The 15,050-nt window shown below is 37.9% G+C and overlaps 1 protein-coding gene across 5 annotated transcripts in view; it reads left to right on the top strand.

Moving 5' to 3' along the window:
• Positions 1-15,050, top strand: part of APAF1 (apoptotic peptidase activating factor 1) — a 78,783-nt gene that overhangs the window by 51,702 nt on the left and 12,031 nt on the right. For all 5 annotated transcript variants that reach the window (XR_006886129.1, XR_006886130.1, XM_046646217.1 and 2 more), the window contains exons 19-22: positions 1,708-1,833; positions 3,443-3,562; positions 7,110-7,226; positions 9,638-9,763. Coding sequence is in view for 3 of the 5 variants with exons in the window: in XM_046646217.1 (XP_046502173.1) it covers positions 1,708-1,833; positions 3,443-3,562; positions 7,110-7,226; positions 9,638-9,763 (489 nt within the window). In the remaining 2 variants the exon portion in view is untranslated. The remainder of the gene's footprint in view (positions 1-1,707; positions 1,834-3,442; positions 3,563-7,109; positions 7,227-9,637; positions 9,764-15,050) is intronic.

The raw sequence follows: 15,050 nt of genomic DNA, 5'->3' as shown, positions 1-15,050 counted from the left end.
GGGAAGAAGTAGGGTGCTGTGGCTGTGTTCTCTCTGACAGAGTCCTTGAATTGAAAGATTTAGATCTGCTACAGATCTTACACTTTACCTGTAGATCCTCAAGGTAGATGTGGTTGGAAATTTCCCCTTTCTGGGTTTTGTCAGGATTTTTAGGAGGAGTGGAGGAGCAAACCCTTCTTTCAGCCTCTCTTGTCACTTCTAAACTCCTTAACCTCTGCTGTTCTTAGAAAGCTCCAGGAAACATTCTTTGTTCTTGACATATAGGGACTTGGTTTTGGAGGCTCTGAATGACAAAGAAATGGTGGGGGAGAATAAGAAGGAAAGATGGGGAAAAATTTTCAAGGGAGATTTTTCAGTTAGGGAACGACTTTCGTTTCTGGCCTTTAGCTCTGTACGTCTTAGCTTGGACTCTAGAGGTGAGGCAGGAAAATATCATGTAGTTACACATTTGTTTGCCATAGAACTCACTGAGTGAGAACCACTGGGCCTGTGATGAAGTACTTGTTTTGTCCAGGCTAGTTCTGAAATCATAAAGTAGGTCTGTAATTCAGAGTGTAAAGAGAGGAACTCAGGCACTTATGATACTTCATTAGACTGGAATATATTTGAGTAATTTACAGCAGACCTCAGGACAAAACACAACTAGGCTGGTGGTAGACATTGATAATTTGTAATAAGCATGAATAACAGGAGAAATGTGTATATGTGCAATAAGTACATTCATTTATTGTAGAGTTTTGCAATTAGATGAAATGAGGATTAGATGACAGTGGAAAGTAGTCTGAATATGGAAGCTGCTTATGTTCAGCCTGTTATTTTTTAGATAGATTTAAAAAAAAATAGATAAAATGGGGCCAGCCCTGTGGCCTAGTGGTTAAGTTTGGCACGCTCTGCTTCAGCGGTCCAGGTTCGCAAGTTTGGATCCTGGGTGCAGACCTTCACCACTCATCAGCCATGCTGTGGTGGTGACCCACATACAAAATAAAGGAAGATTGGCACAGATATTAGCTCAGGGCACATCCTCCTCAGGAAAAAATAAAAAATAGATAAAATGTTTGCATAGTTCCAAATCAAAGCTTTATAATAAATTATATTCAGAGAAGTCTCACTTTCATTCCTATCCCGTCTCCTCCACTCTTCCTACCCACCCCATAGGTAACCATTTTTGTTTGGGTTTAATGTTCCAATGTTTCTTTTTACATTTATAAGCAGATTTCTATATGTATTCATATGTATGTATCTCCACATCTGTATCCATCTATATATTCAAATATTTGTTTTTCATCTCCTATATAGTATAGTGTGTATATAAATATGTATACACATATATATTATAATATACTCTTTTGCAGAAATATATATACTTTTTGCTTTTTTTCTGTAAACAATATATCCTAGAGACTAATCATTATGGGTGTTTTTCTCATTACTTTTCATGGCTGCATAGTATTCCATTATGTGATTAATGTAGTTTATTCAGTTGGTTCCCTATTGTTGGTCATTTGGATTGTTTCTAGTTTTTTGATATTAAAAATAGTGATGTAATGAATAATCTTCTGCAAAAGTCATTTTGCATTTTTGCTGGTGTGTTTTTGGGCTGTATTTATAGAAGAGGAATTATTGGGTTATTCTTGCTATTTTCAGTATTCTTGATGTGTTCAAAATGCTTATGAATGTTATTTCCTGTATGCTGTGTTTATTCTATAGTTGTGGAATATGGACTCGTGTTTAAAAGTAGCTGATTGCAGAGGACATTTAAGTTGGGTTCATTCTGTGATGTTTTCTCCTGATGGATCATCATTTTTGACATCTTCTGATGATGAGACAATTAGGGTGAGAAATATTGAGATTTTCATTTTAGACATTTACTGATGGTAAGCTAAACCTCCTACAAGCTAAGAAATTGATGGGCAGTATTGGGAGAAGACAGACAGGAAACTTCTAGAGTCATATTTATCCTTGAAAAGTGCTATATGGACTATAACAGTCTCATTCATTCAGCACACGTTCATTGAGTATTACCATGGGCCAGGTACTGGAGAAGTCCAAATATATTTTACGTTTGATTTCTCAAAGTAATTTTTGACTCTTTGTTCTTCTTCTGTCTTGAATTCCCACATCCAAATACTTGCCAATTCTAATGGATTCTAACTTTCCATTTTCTACCATTTATTTCTACTTTTCTGTTTCCAGTTTAGATGCTCATTACCTGTTGCCTCTCTTGTATTAGTCTCTGCCACAAGTCTTTTCTTTCTTGGTTTTCTGAATGCTGCTTCCAAGGTATTTTCCTCATGTACAATATAGTCGTGTCGTTTTTGTTCAAAAACAGATAGTGGCTCCTTTGCCTACCAAAGTAAATATGTACTCCTAGGTCTACCGTTAAACTTCTCCACAGTGTGCTGCAGCCTGTCTTCTAGTTTATTCCTACAGGTAACCTACACTGACTGCTCACTTTTTCCCAAACACCCTGTAGTTCCCTGCTTCTGTACTTTTGCTTATGTGGTTTCTTATGTTTGGAATACCCTACTTCCCTGTATCTCTCCTTGTTGAAACCCTGACGATCCTACAGGTCCCCCCAAGCCTTCTATGATGTCTTTTCTAGTATTCCATTTGGGGGAATGTCCCCTTTCTTTAATGCCATATAACTCTATTTCATTTACTTATTGTTATCAAATTCTGCCTTGAATTTAAGTGTAGATTTGACTTAATCCTCACCTCCAGTGCTCCACTGCTCCTCTGACTTGTTCACACATCTTAAATTATAAACTCTTTGAGGCCAGGGGCCCTGGTTTGTCCCTGTAGCATCGAATACAGTGTTGTGTACAAATTACAGCTAAAATTTATTTAGTATTTGCTATATGCCAAACATTGTACAAAGTACTGTACATGTATTAATTTGCTCATTCTCACAACAGTCCTTTTTGCAGCTGAGGAAATAGGCACAGAAAGGTTAAGTCAGTGCTACTTAAAGTTCCGGTCTCAGTAAGCTTGAGCCAGAGTGGAAATCAGTGCACTGCTGCCTTCATCAAGAAAGTTGTGTTAAAAAAAATCAACTGTATCACTAAGCACTGTTAACAGTGTGTTTAGTGATTTAGTTGGTTTACATTTTGGTGCAGGCTCCTTATCTTTGTATCAAACACTTTGAGAACCAGTAGGAGGTCCTTGTCTTGAGTATCACTAGGTTAAGTTACAACTTTAGTTAGAACTAGAATTCATTCTAAGGCGTTTTGGCTCTAGCATCTATTTCTCTTAGTATTAATTGCTTCTTACTGTAGCATGTAGTTAATATTTATTGTGGAATTATAATCTAATTGAAAACTTTCTAGTGTCATAGGCATTTTGAGTGTAAAGCATGGTTTGCATCTTGCCTTAAGTCTAAGACTTGTCTTTACATTGTTTCAGATACAGTGATCTTATTTTAGTTTTTTAATCTCTTAATCAGCTCTGGGAGACAAAGAAAGTATGTAAAAACTCTGGTATAGTGTTAAAGCAAGAAATAGACGTTCTGTTTCAAGAAAATGAAGTTATGATTCTCGCAGTTGACAACATGAGACGTCTGCAAGTGAGTATTTTTTAGAAAACAATTTAAAAAATTGTTGTGATCAAAGTTTCAATTTCACAATTTTTCTCGTTTGTTTTTGGACTTGGGATTAGGCATAATTGTATAGTATCTAACAGATGCCTAGTTGGTATTAGTTGAATAAACGTATAGGTCTTGAGCTGAGGCTCAGATATCCTAGTATTTAGAAATAAAAAGGTGATACCTTGCTTCATCTCATTCCTCTCCTCTTGATATCTATGATCACATTCCTTGATTTGCAAAGAATCGAGGATATCATGAGGCCATACTTGAACTTGTCTGCAATAGTGATTTAGACATGTCTGTTGGGGTGTTCAAGGGGGATGAGCATACCAATGGAAGTTTTATTACAGGGAAAGGAAAGAACAAACATCACCTTAAGTGTGGAAGGTGTGTGACCATTGGAACGGAGGTGGAAGGAGCTGGGCTTTACATACTGAAATATACCTGTTCATTCATTCATTTACTGACACGTTTGTTCAAGAAATGTTTATTGAGGGGCTGGCCCCGTGGCTGAGTGGTTAAGTTCACGCGCTCCGCTTCAGCAGCCCAGGATTTCACTGGTTCAGATCCTTGGCGCAGACATGGTACTGCTTGTCAGGCCATGCTGAGGTGGCATCCCACATGTCACAACTAGAAGGACCTACAACTGAAATTTACAACTATGTACTGGGGGTATTTGGAGAAAAAGAGCAAAAAAAAAAAAAAAGATTGGCAACAGTTGTTAGGTGCCAATCTTTAAAAAAAAAAAAGTTTATTGAATGCTTATTATGTTCCCTCAAAAGGAAAGGGTTGTGAGGTAAAATTGAAAGAACTGTATCTCTTAGGGATCCAAACAGCTCTACTCTAGACTGTTCTCCCTGCTGCCCCTCAACAGAGCATGCAGTATGTAAGAGGAAGGCATTTCTTGACTGGCTGAAGAGGAAAGGAGCCCCAGAGATCTGTTGGCAGAGGATTTGGTAGTAAGGCGCTTTGAGTGGTGGTAACAGAAAGCAGATGCCCTAAGGATCATTGGAACTCAAGAGCAGGTTGGCCCCACTGTGTTGGTGGCTTGAATAAAGTGTTGTCTGTAGAAGTCCAGTGCAGTTGGTGTTGTATTGCTAGAGAAGTCCTGAAAGTGAAGGTAGCATTCTAGGTAGTGGCAGCAAGAGAAGGCAACCACCTCTTGGAAGGTCAAACACAAAGGCCACAGAATACAAGATGCGTCTAGATTGTACAGGGGGCTTACACATTGAGGCAAGAAAGCATGCAAACAGGAGCAGGAATTCTTCACCCTCTGGATGAGCCAGCACTCGAGACACAGAAGGCTTAGTGTAGGGGGGCCATTGAAGGAGATGTCGGAATATAGAGCTAAGTGACAGTGACCCTTGGCTGAGAGGTGGCAAGAGCAGCAGCCAGAGACGAAGGGCAGGGGTCAGTGTGGCTTTTCTGTAAGCTGCTGAGACGTTCTTCCTTGGCCTGAGGATTCCTTGAGAGACAAGATTGGGAGGGACAGAAACACTGTCATAGGTGAGGGGTGATGATCCTGTGAACTATTTTCTCACGGTCTATTTGTTATTTTAGGACCTTTGTTAGCTCTTTAGAAGCAGGATTACAAACTTGAGTTAAACTTTTTTCTAGATAGATTTATGGAAGTGTGTTATCAACTTCTAGGGAAAGGTTTTAGCAATGATAATGTGATCTTATGCCAGCTTTGCATGTGATTTTTCTTGATTTGGTTATTGAAAGATAGGGGGCAAGAACATGTGAGAGAATGAGATGAGATAGTGAAGTAGAGCGGGAGCAAAGAGAGAAACAGAAGAGTGAAGAGGAGAGAGAAACGGAGTGTGCACATGGATGGTATGAGAGATACCCAGACCTTGAGACAGACTGACAGCATAGGACAGAACTTTAGTTCTAAAGCTGCAAAGCTCAGCTTGATGTAGTGGAGAGAACAGTGACTGTACCGTTCCCTCAGGAGACCCACGTAAGGTTCAAGCTTTATCGTTGGGCAGTTCGGCGATGTTGAGTAAATTGCGTCACTTCTCTGAGTGTCACTTTCTTCACTTGTAAGGTTCTTTTCGTCTTCAAGGTCTGTGAGCTGTGTTGTAGGGTCAAGGTGGAGTCCAAATTGAGGGGACAGATATCTGGGAGTAAATTGTCTTTGGCGTGTGGTAATTTCTCCTCATCTACTGTGGGAATCAGAGTCAAGCTGTGAGACACTTCTAAATGTGGCTTGTTCTGTATTTTACTATTGTCCTTAATATGTTGATGAGGTACTCCCAATGCTCTGTATTTCTGGGATGAATTGGGATGTGGAATTGAACGTGAATTGTTCATTACTGACTTTTAGCAGACTGATTCTTCCACTTGGGATATTACCCACTGCAGTTTTCTCATCAAGTTCAGAGTCCTCATGCTTGTATTACCTTTATTAAATTTGTGCAGCCTTACTTTAATAGTTGTCATAACTATGAGACTTAAAAATTAAGTCATCTGACTATCAAAGGATCATTTTATTCTATGTCAGTGATTGTGGGAGAGTTCAGAGGATAAACTGACAAATCATAGTTCCATCTAAGGGGAAAAAATATTCTTTCAATCACTACTTAAAAAGAATATGGAAATTGATTTTTGAGAAAAAGAGGATATTCAGCTTTTACTAACGCAGTCTTCATTTTGAATGTCTAATAGATCAGAACATGCTGGGTAAAATTTTGTAAAGAAAAAGCTACCTTGATTGATTGACCTTGTAATCATTGTACCTGAAACAAAGATGACTGCTTATTTCATACTGAAAAATATCTCAAGACTTTTAGGTTGTAACACTTAAGAGTTATCTGACAGTTGATTTAAGCTTGAGAAATATTTTCCCAGCTCACATGTTTTAGTTGAGTGATAAGACATCTTTATTAAGTGGGATTTTTAAAAATAGTCATTAATTGTTGGTACATATTATGAAATTGGGTAATCTTAGTTTAAGCGTTACGAGTCCAGCCACCCAAATTATACTTATGGGTTCTTCTCCAATGCCCCCTCTGCCCAAAAGAAAAAGATTCTCAATTTATATTGTTCTGTGAGTGATTTGGAGGATATAAAACCCATTTTAATTTGAATTTGTCTTTTTATGTAGTCTGTCTCCGTCTCATTTCACCAACCCTCTTGAAAAATATCAGAAAATTGTATTTTAACAAACGATGGCCCTATTAAAATGTGCTTTGTGAAAAAAGGGAGAACGGTGTGGAAGTAGCTGTGCGGTTAGAAATCAGGCAGATGTGTCTCAGGTGGTGGACATAGCAGCTGCTTTTTAAACCTTTTAAAGCTTGTTTTATTTTATGAAAATATATTTGAACCACAAAAGTGAAATGAAATGAAAGCGTGCAGTGCTAAATGCAGCTGCCGAGACTAGGCTAGAGCTTTGTTGTTCCCCTGGGAGCTCTTGTTGGTTATTTTCTGTTTTATTTATTTATTTTTCTATTGAAGTCTGTGTACTAAAGAACAAAAACTGCTCTTACAGCCTAGTAACTGATTGTGTCTTATTTTTCATTAGCTCATTAATGGAAAAACAGGTCAGATTGATTATCTGACTGAAGCTCAAGTTAGTTCCTGTTGCTTAAGTCCAAATCTTCAGTATGTTGCACTTGGAGGAGAAGATGGAGCCATTAAGGTATTCAGTTCTAGTCTTCAGAGTCATTCTGTGCAGTGTAGCTGTTTATTTAAAATAAATTGTATGTCTGGCATTATAGACTCATATACTAAATAAATCTGTGATATATTAACCATTTTTCCATAGGCTAAAAATAATCTTGCCATCTTGTTGGTTGTATATTTTTCAGATTGCCTTTACTACTATTTCTCATATTTTTGGTCTTTTTGTGTTCCTTAGTCTCTACCTAGTTGTTTTGCTGTTCTTCGAGTATATCAAACACTATCAGAGATTTAGCTAACTATGCAAAGAGCATTTTTTCCCTCTTCTTAAAAGCTCAGCCTGTTCGGGGTATAGTTTCCATTGTGGTACTAAGCTTCATTGGGACTGTCAGTGTGGGGTTGCCCTGTGTTTACCTGTTTCACCAACCCCTGTGTTCTACTTTTGGTATTAGAAGTACACCTATTCACCACCTGAAATCCTTATCAAACATGACCAAATAAATAAAAATACAATGAGGTTGTAAGGCTAAAAAGATAGTCTAATAAAAATCATTTTGGATAAAAATTAAATCACATCACAAATGAAACTCATCACAAAAGCATAGTTTCTCTAGCTGTTTAAGTTTTTCAGAGAATATTACCTTCTTTTCTCACTTTTTCTCACCCAAGCTTTTTGGAATTATTTCGTAATTTATTAATTGTGGCACCAGCCACATTTATTTTACTTTGGATTCATTTTCATAGAGAATTACACAAATATTCTCTAGTCCATATTGCCCCTCAAAAAGGAGACTATATGTTTATACACAAAGTGAAGAAGGAAGCGTTTGGTAAGTAATGTCAATGCTATTGTATATTTGCCATGGCCATTGTGGCATGGATTCAGAATTAAGGCTTTGTGGTTTTTTTCATTTTGTGAAAAATTATTTATTAATTGTGAAAATGGGTGCTATTCTTAAAAAAGTAGATTGTAAATGTTTGTTAAGCAAGGGATAGTTGTACACTTATAGATAAACTTTACTTTTCCCTCTGTTGTGTATTATTATTTATTCTTAAAGGATCCTTGGTTCCCCTTTTCGTTTTACTTTGTTGCCAAGTCAGCATTACGTTCTTTTTGTTTTACCATCTAAGTATCTTGAAATAAGCTGTATAGATAATTCAAGAAAAATAACTCAAAATACACATGTGCTTGATCCATATCCCTCATCATGTGGGGAAGGGGCAGTACTTGGCTATGGGCACTGGGTTAGAGGTGTCATGTGGGGCACTGCTGCCTTTGCCTGAGGGGAGGAAATAATCTTATCCTTATCCCCCTCGAAATCATCAAATAATATAAATAATATGTCAGTGAATCATATGAAATTACAAATATTAGATAGTCTTTAACCTATAAAATGACAATTTCATGTGGTTAGCCTAGTATCATCAAATAATAACAGCTACCATTTGTTAGATATTTACTGTGCCAGATGCTCTTATTGAATTATTATAATATCCTGGGTGTTAAGTATATATTATTCCTGTTTTACAGATGCCTAAACTGGTTTCCACAACCTTCATAAAAGTGGCAGAGCTAGGATTCAAAGCCAGGTCTCTGAGCCTCTGTGCTCATCTGCTGTCTGCCCTCCCCCCACTGGAATTATGAGATTGTCCATCCTGCTCATTCAGGAAGGGGCTCGTTCACACAATTCCCCTTTGCTATCTAAGGGACCTTTTTTCAGACATAAGGGTTAAGTTTGAATTTCTCCAATCTCCTCTTTTAGCATCATTGGTATTTTCCTTAGACTTCCTTGAATACATTTTAGAATTTGGGCAAAGGAACCATATTTACTTTTTATTTTTCTTATGAGTTCATTTGAAAGCCCTTTTGACATAGTCATTATTTTGAGTTCTGTTACCGCTTTCTTAATCTCTATGTTTGGCATATAGTCTTTAGTCTTTTTAAGTCCTCTCAGTGCACTGCATCCCATCCTACTTGTATCCTCTTTTCCTCTACCTGTCTCCCTCATCGTCCTTTATCTTTCCTTGTCTGTGTTGTCGTATTAAGAGTTTTCCTTGTCTCTCATCCAGGATTTTTTCTTTTTTCTCTCTCTTTTATCTTAAATGTTATTTTCATTTTGGAGGCTGAACCCAGACTGCCACTTGTTTGATGAATTGGGTAGTTGAGTACTCAGAAGGACCACTGGTTCCTAGTGCCATCTGGTCGTTCTAGTGAGTGTTTTATCTTAGGATGTGTGTGTGCGTGTGCATAGATTTGCGTGTATGTATGTGTACCATGCATTTGTGTGTCTTTAGTTAAACTGAAAGCACTATGAGATGGAGCGTCCATACCCTTCTGCCGTCTAATTTTAATTAAATATCTTTGGGGTGTAATCCCTAGGTGTTGCTGAATTTCTTTGTGTTAATTTTCTGTGGTTTTCTACTTTGAAGATTTTAGAACTCCTAAACAACAGAATCTTCCAATCCAAGATTGGGCACGAGAGCGCTGTACGGCACGTCCAGTTCACAACTGATGGGAAGACTCTTATTTCAAGCTCTGATGATTCTGTAATTCAGGTGAGAAGGAGGATGAAGTCCTAATATATGTAAGGCTGACTCTAGCAAAGGAACACTTTGATTATGGCTCAAATCTGGTGTGCATCTTAAACATTTCATTAGACCATATTACTTTGGGCATACATTCAGATTATGCATATGGGCTTAGATGAAACCTATTCATATTCATATTTTTCTATGGGTGAGGCAGGTATTTTGTCTTAGAACCCTCTACTGGAAGGTTGTTTATTTTGAAAATCAAGGATTCGTTTGAATTCTCCCACCTGCCTTGTATTTGGATTTGTATCAATAAATATACTTTTTGTGACATTCATATAATCTGATTGAAATAGTTTCATTCTTTCCTTTTAAGAATAAGATGTTTATTCCAAGGATGAAATCTTGTGAAAAAAGAGCAGTTTACCATAATGAAGGATTGTGGATATAGAGGCCTTAATACTGTATGTTCTTTTTAAATTCATTTTTATCAAAGTTCAAGAGCACGTACTTTTGAAACACAAATAGTATTACAAGGCTCGTGAAAAACAGACTCCTCCGTTTCTTATTTCCAAGAAGCATTACTGTTAGCTTTTAGATGTTTCTTTACATATTTACCTTCATCTCCTCATATTGCATGCTTGTAATGCTAATTCTTGATTTTTACTTTTTGAGGATTTATCTACTGCCTTCCCTGTAGTACCGTGAAAATTTAGCCTTTTTCTCCTCCCACCTGTCCTTCCCTTGACATGTACACACACCCTTTTATCAATCCCTATCATCCCAATACAGTTATGAGAAAATTTTATTTAGGTTATTAGTGTCATTATTGTGACTAAGTAGACTAAGTATACTATAAATGCATTTCCTGGTTTAATTTAATTTAGGAAGATTCTACCTTTGACTGGATGTAGTTGGGAATTATTTTGCCCTAAAACTTTGAAGACATCATTCCGTCTCCTTCCAAGTTCCAAAGCTTATGTTGAGAAGTCTGAAGTCATTCTGATTCCTAATCTTTCTGGAAGATTTTAGGATCGTCTCTTTGTCCTCAGAATTTTGAAATTTCGTGGTGATGTACCTTGGTGTGTGTTCACTTCATGCACTGTTTTGGACATTGATTATCCTTTCTCAATTTGGAAACTTAGGTTTTTCAATTCAGGGGAGTTTACTTGAATTATTTCTTTGATTTTTTTCTCCCCTGATATGCTCTCTCTTTTTATAACATCCATTATTCTGATATTGGATCTCCTAGACTGATCATCTAGTTTTCTGTTTCTACATTTCATCTCTTTATACTGTGCTCTATTCTCTGGATGTTTTCCTCAGCTTTATCTTCCATCCCTTTCATTGATTTTTTTTCATTTTTACCATTATATTTTTAATGCCGGAGAGTACATTCTTATCGTTTATTTCTTTTAAAGGGCATTGTGTTCTTGTTTCATGGATGAATTAGCTCCTCTTACTTCTCTGAGGATGGATGCTTATGTAAATAATGATATGTGAATTATACATATATAGTATGTGATTTTATATATATATGTATAACTTTTTCCTCAAAATTTAAATTTCCTTCTTGGTTGCTATTCTCTTCATGTTGATTTTTTCTGTTTGTTTCTTTTTTCCTTTTATTTATTTTTTTGGTGAAGAAGATTGGCCCTGAGCTAACATCTGTTGCCCAATCTTTTTCTTTTTGCTTGAGGAAGATCCTCCCTGAGCTAACATGTGGGGATCTTCCTCTGTTTTGTATATGGGATGCCAGCACAGCCTGGCTTGATGAGCGGTGTGTAGGTCCGCGCCTGGGATCTGAACCAGTGAACCCCCAGCCACTGAAGCAGAGCATGCAAACTTAACTAGTATGCCACTGGGCCAGCCCCTGGCTTTTTATTTTAAAGGGCTTCCTCAGCTGTGTGGTGATCATTTGCTACTAGAGATAAGCACTAAAAGGCTGACTGAAAGCCCTGTGTGTTGGCTGAGACCCTCTCTGAAAGGTGACTTGGATGGGGAACCTTTGTTGTCAGTATCTTTAGGTCTCTTGGTCTTGTCAGATTCCTAGGGAAAAACCTGGTCTTCTGCCCGGAGGTTAGAAATCTGACTGACAGGTCCTTAGAGCCAAGTGGGGGAAGAGAATTGGGGGTAGGTGTAGGGTCTCAATGTTTAGTCTGTAAACCTTCACTTGATCCCCTGTTCTCAGAACTGTAATCCTACCCTCAGTTGTGCTGGTGCACTTTAATCCAGACACTTTTCTTTCTGGTTTGCTTTCATTGTCCATAGGTGCATTATTCTCCACTTTATTCTCTTTTTTTCTCATAGTAACTTTGTTTGGGGTTCAGTGATGATTCTTTTCTTTTTTACACCAAGTTAGTTTTCCCAAACTCTTTCAAGGGGTGGGGAAGGCCAGCATTTCTAGCTTCACAGCTCTACAGCTCCTTCTGTTGTTTTCATGGAGCATTAAAAATATGGTCTTGTTCTTACGAGATCTTGTTCTATTCTCTTCTCTCATTTTTTTCTTTCTAAATTTTTCCTTCTTCTCCCCGAAGCCCCCCAGTACATAGTTGCTTATTTTAGTTGTGGGTCCTTGTAGGTGTGGCATGTGGGATGCCGCCTCAGCGTGGCTTGATGAGCGGTGCTAGGTCTGTGCCCCGGACTGAACCGGCAAAACCCTGGGCTGCTAAAGCAGAGTACATGAACTTAACCACTCGGCCATGGGGCCGACCCCTCTTCTCTCATTTTTATTTAGACCTTCTCTTTCCTTTGCTGCCGTCATCCTTGTTCTACTCAATTTGGGTTCTATCCCCAGCATGTTCTCCTTATTGTGGGATTGTCCTGGTTAATTTTGAGAGTTCACAGGGCCAGACTGCTGTAGCCCTTCCAGACCGTATCATAGTTGCCTTGCACTCAGTTTCTGCTACTGTTTCCAACTTGGCATGCTTGGATCTTCTGGGATCCTCCTGTTTTTGGTTTGTCAGACTCCCCATGCTTCTCTCTGCTTCTTCTCATAGAGATGCTATTACCATGCAGCTCTTGCAGCTCTCAGTTTGTCCCCACCCACTTGTATCCTTGGGGTTTGTGGGGTTTCTTTGTCATTTAACATGGTCTTGTTGACAATGTTGTCTGTGCATTTTTAGTTTTGCTATTTTAGTTGCTTTGTCTGCTTTTAACAGGGGTTTCAGGGAGATTAAAAACACTATGCCTGCACCGCTGCCATCTTCCCAGAGTTCCTAATACTTCTGTTCTCAGCCCCACCCTTGTTCCCACCTCCAGAAGTACTTAGTGATCTCAATTTCTGAGCATTTTGAGAGTTGTCTAGTATCAATTTTGTTGCGTTTGTCTTTCTCTAATACTTTTAGAATTCTGTTTCCGTGGTTCTGCTAAGTCAGTTACCATTCTCCTGCTTTCCAGCCTTCAGCATTTTATCTTCTTTCACATTCTCTTGACCTTGTCATTTTAGTAGGGTTTTAGAAGTGAAGGAGATAAATGCATATGTTCAATGGAAGTTACTATATATTCCTTTATTTAGTGGCAATATTCAACAACACTACTAAAAGTTTTTGGAAAAAAATCTTTTTATGTTATGTCTTTGTGAGTCCTATAAGATTGGAATGAAATTTGGCTTCAGTACAGAAATTTACTTATTATAGGCTCCCATGATACTGGTGTATTAGCTATGAAACTCAGTGTAATATTCACCTTTCTTTCTCTCCATATGGCTTTGAAATAGGTAAAAGTGAACTACATCTGATGAAATTCTGCTGAGACATTATATACTGTATAGCTTTTCTGTCAAAAGCCAGATTCATAGGTTTTTATGACCTGCTTGAAGATCAGATATTCTCAGCTAGAGGGAGAAATAATTTCTAGGAATATTTTTAGGATCAGAGTTAGATTATTTTTAGAAATATGAGTTAAGTTGTGTGTCATCCTCTCTATTGGCTTTACTCAGAATATTTTTTACATTTGAAATGTTTTAATGAGTATATATTCATATAACAAAACTCTTGTTAGGTATTTCCAGAAATTGACTAGTTGGGTTTTTGTTTTAGTTTTTTTGTGTTTTAGTAAATTATTGATTGGAGGTTTACTACGCCCCCCCCCGGCTTTATTGAAGTATAACTGACAAAATTGTATATGTTTATGACATACGACTTTATTTGATATATGTACGCATTGTGAAATAATTACCACAATCAAGTTAATTAACAAATCTGCACACAGCTCACATGGTTACCATTTTGGAGGTTTATTTTGATCATCTTTGTATCACCAGTGCCTGGAATGTGGTAGGTTCAGTAAACCTTTGTTAAGCTGAACTAAAGTTATTGCCAAAAGTGGAAGAGTCAACTCGCTTGATTGTAGCACCTAGAGTTGTGAAATTGAGGTCTACCTTGCTGGTTTTCGATCCTTTACCTTGAGGTAAATAAAACCCAAGTAGTAGCAAAGTAGTAGCAGTGTTCACCTGAGCTAATGTATGAGAATATATTGATTCTTGCAGGTATAAGAAGATTCTTTAACATTTTTAAAATTAAAATTTTATTATTTATATGGCTGAAAAAATTCTGCAGTATATATGCATTGCAAAAATCATAGCTAATGGTAGAGACATCTCAAAACTCAACCTTGATACATTTGAATAATGTTGGTGGAAGTTTAGCTATTATGTAAGGTGATTCAGGTAGCACAGTGGGTTTGAGTCCAACACAAAAAGTACCCCTATCTTCATTGTCTTATCAGAAAGCTTCTGCCACAAAATCCACTAAGTGATTGTCAAATTCTTTGTTATATCTGCTCAGGAAGGCTCTCTGACTTCTTGATGTGGAGGGCAGCAGTTAGAACCTAAGTCAGGAATGAACAGAGAATCAGACACAGCTGGGAATGGCAGTGCCAGTCAACCAGGAAGAGCTGTTAGTAATAGCCACTGATCTTCTAGTTCAGTAAGCCCAGAAAGGAGGAGGAGGGAACCAGAAAGTTCCTGGTGGAACGGTCTAGGGTATTTTATGTTTAGTTACACAGGTTGCCTTTCCTTTCTGATATGACTTGGGGAGCCAGAAAAGCCTCTGTTTCTTCCACCTCCCCCACACATATCTCAATGAGTTCTTAAAATACTGAAATTCCTAATTCATTCTCTTTAAAACTATTCTCGCTTCCAGCTCTTCTTCTAAGGTCCCCTGCTCACATGCAGGGTACCCTGCTCCTGCTATCTGCTTCTGTGAAGGAGCACTCCGAGGCGGAAGAGATGGAGAGATCTGAGAGCCAGGGCTTGGTGGGGAGGGTGGCTGCTAAGTGTAGAGGATAAAGGAGTAAAGAAAGGGGATAA

The sequence above is a fragment of the Equus quagga genome, chromosome 19 (assembly GCF_021613505.1).
Source record: "Equus quagga isolate Etosha38 chromosome 19, UCLA_HA_Equagga_1.0, whole genome shotgun sequence".
Classification (NCBI taxonomy): Eukaryota; Metazoa; Chordata; class Mammalia; order Perissodactyla; family Equidae; genus Equus; species Equus quagga.
This window is presented reverse-complemented; position numbering and strand designations above follow the sequence as displayed.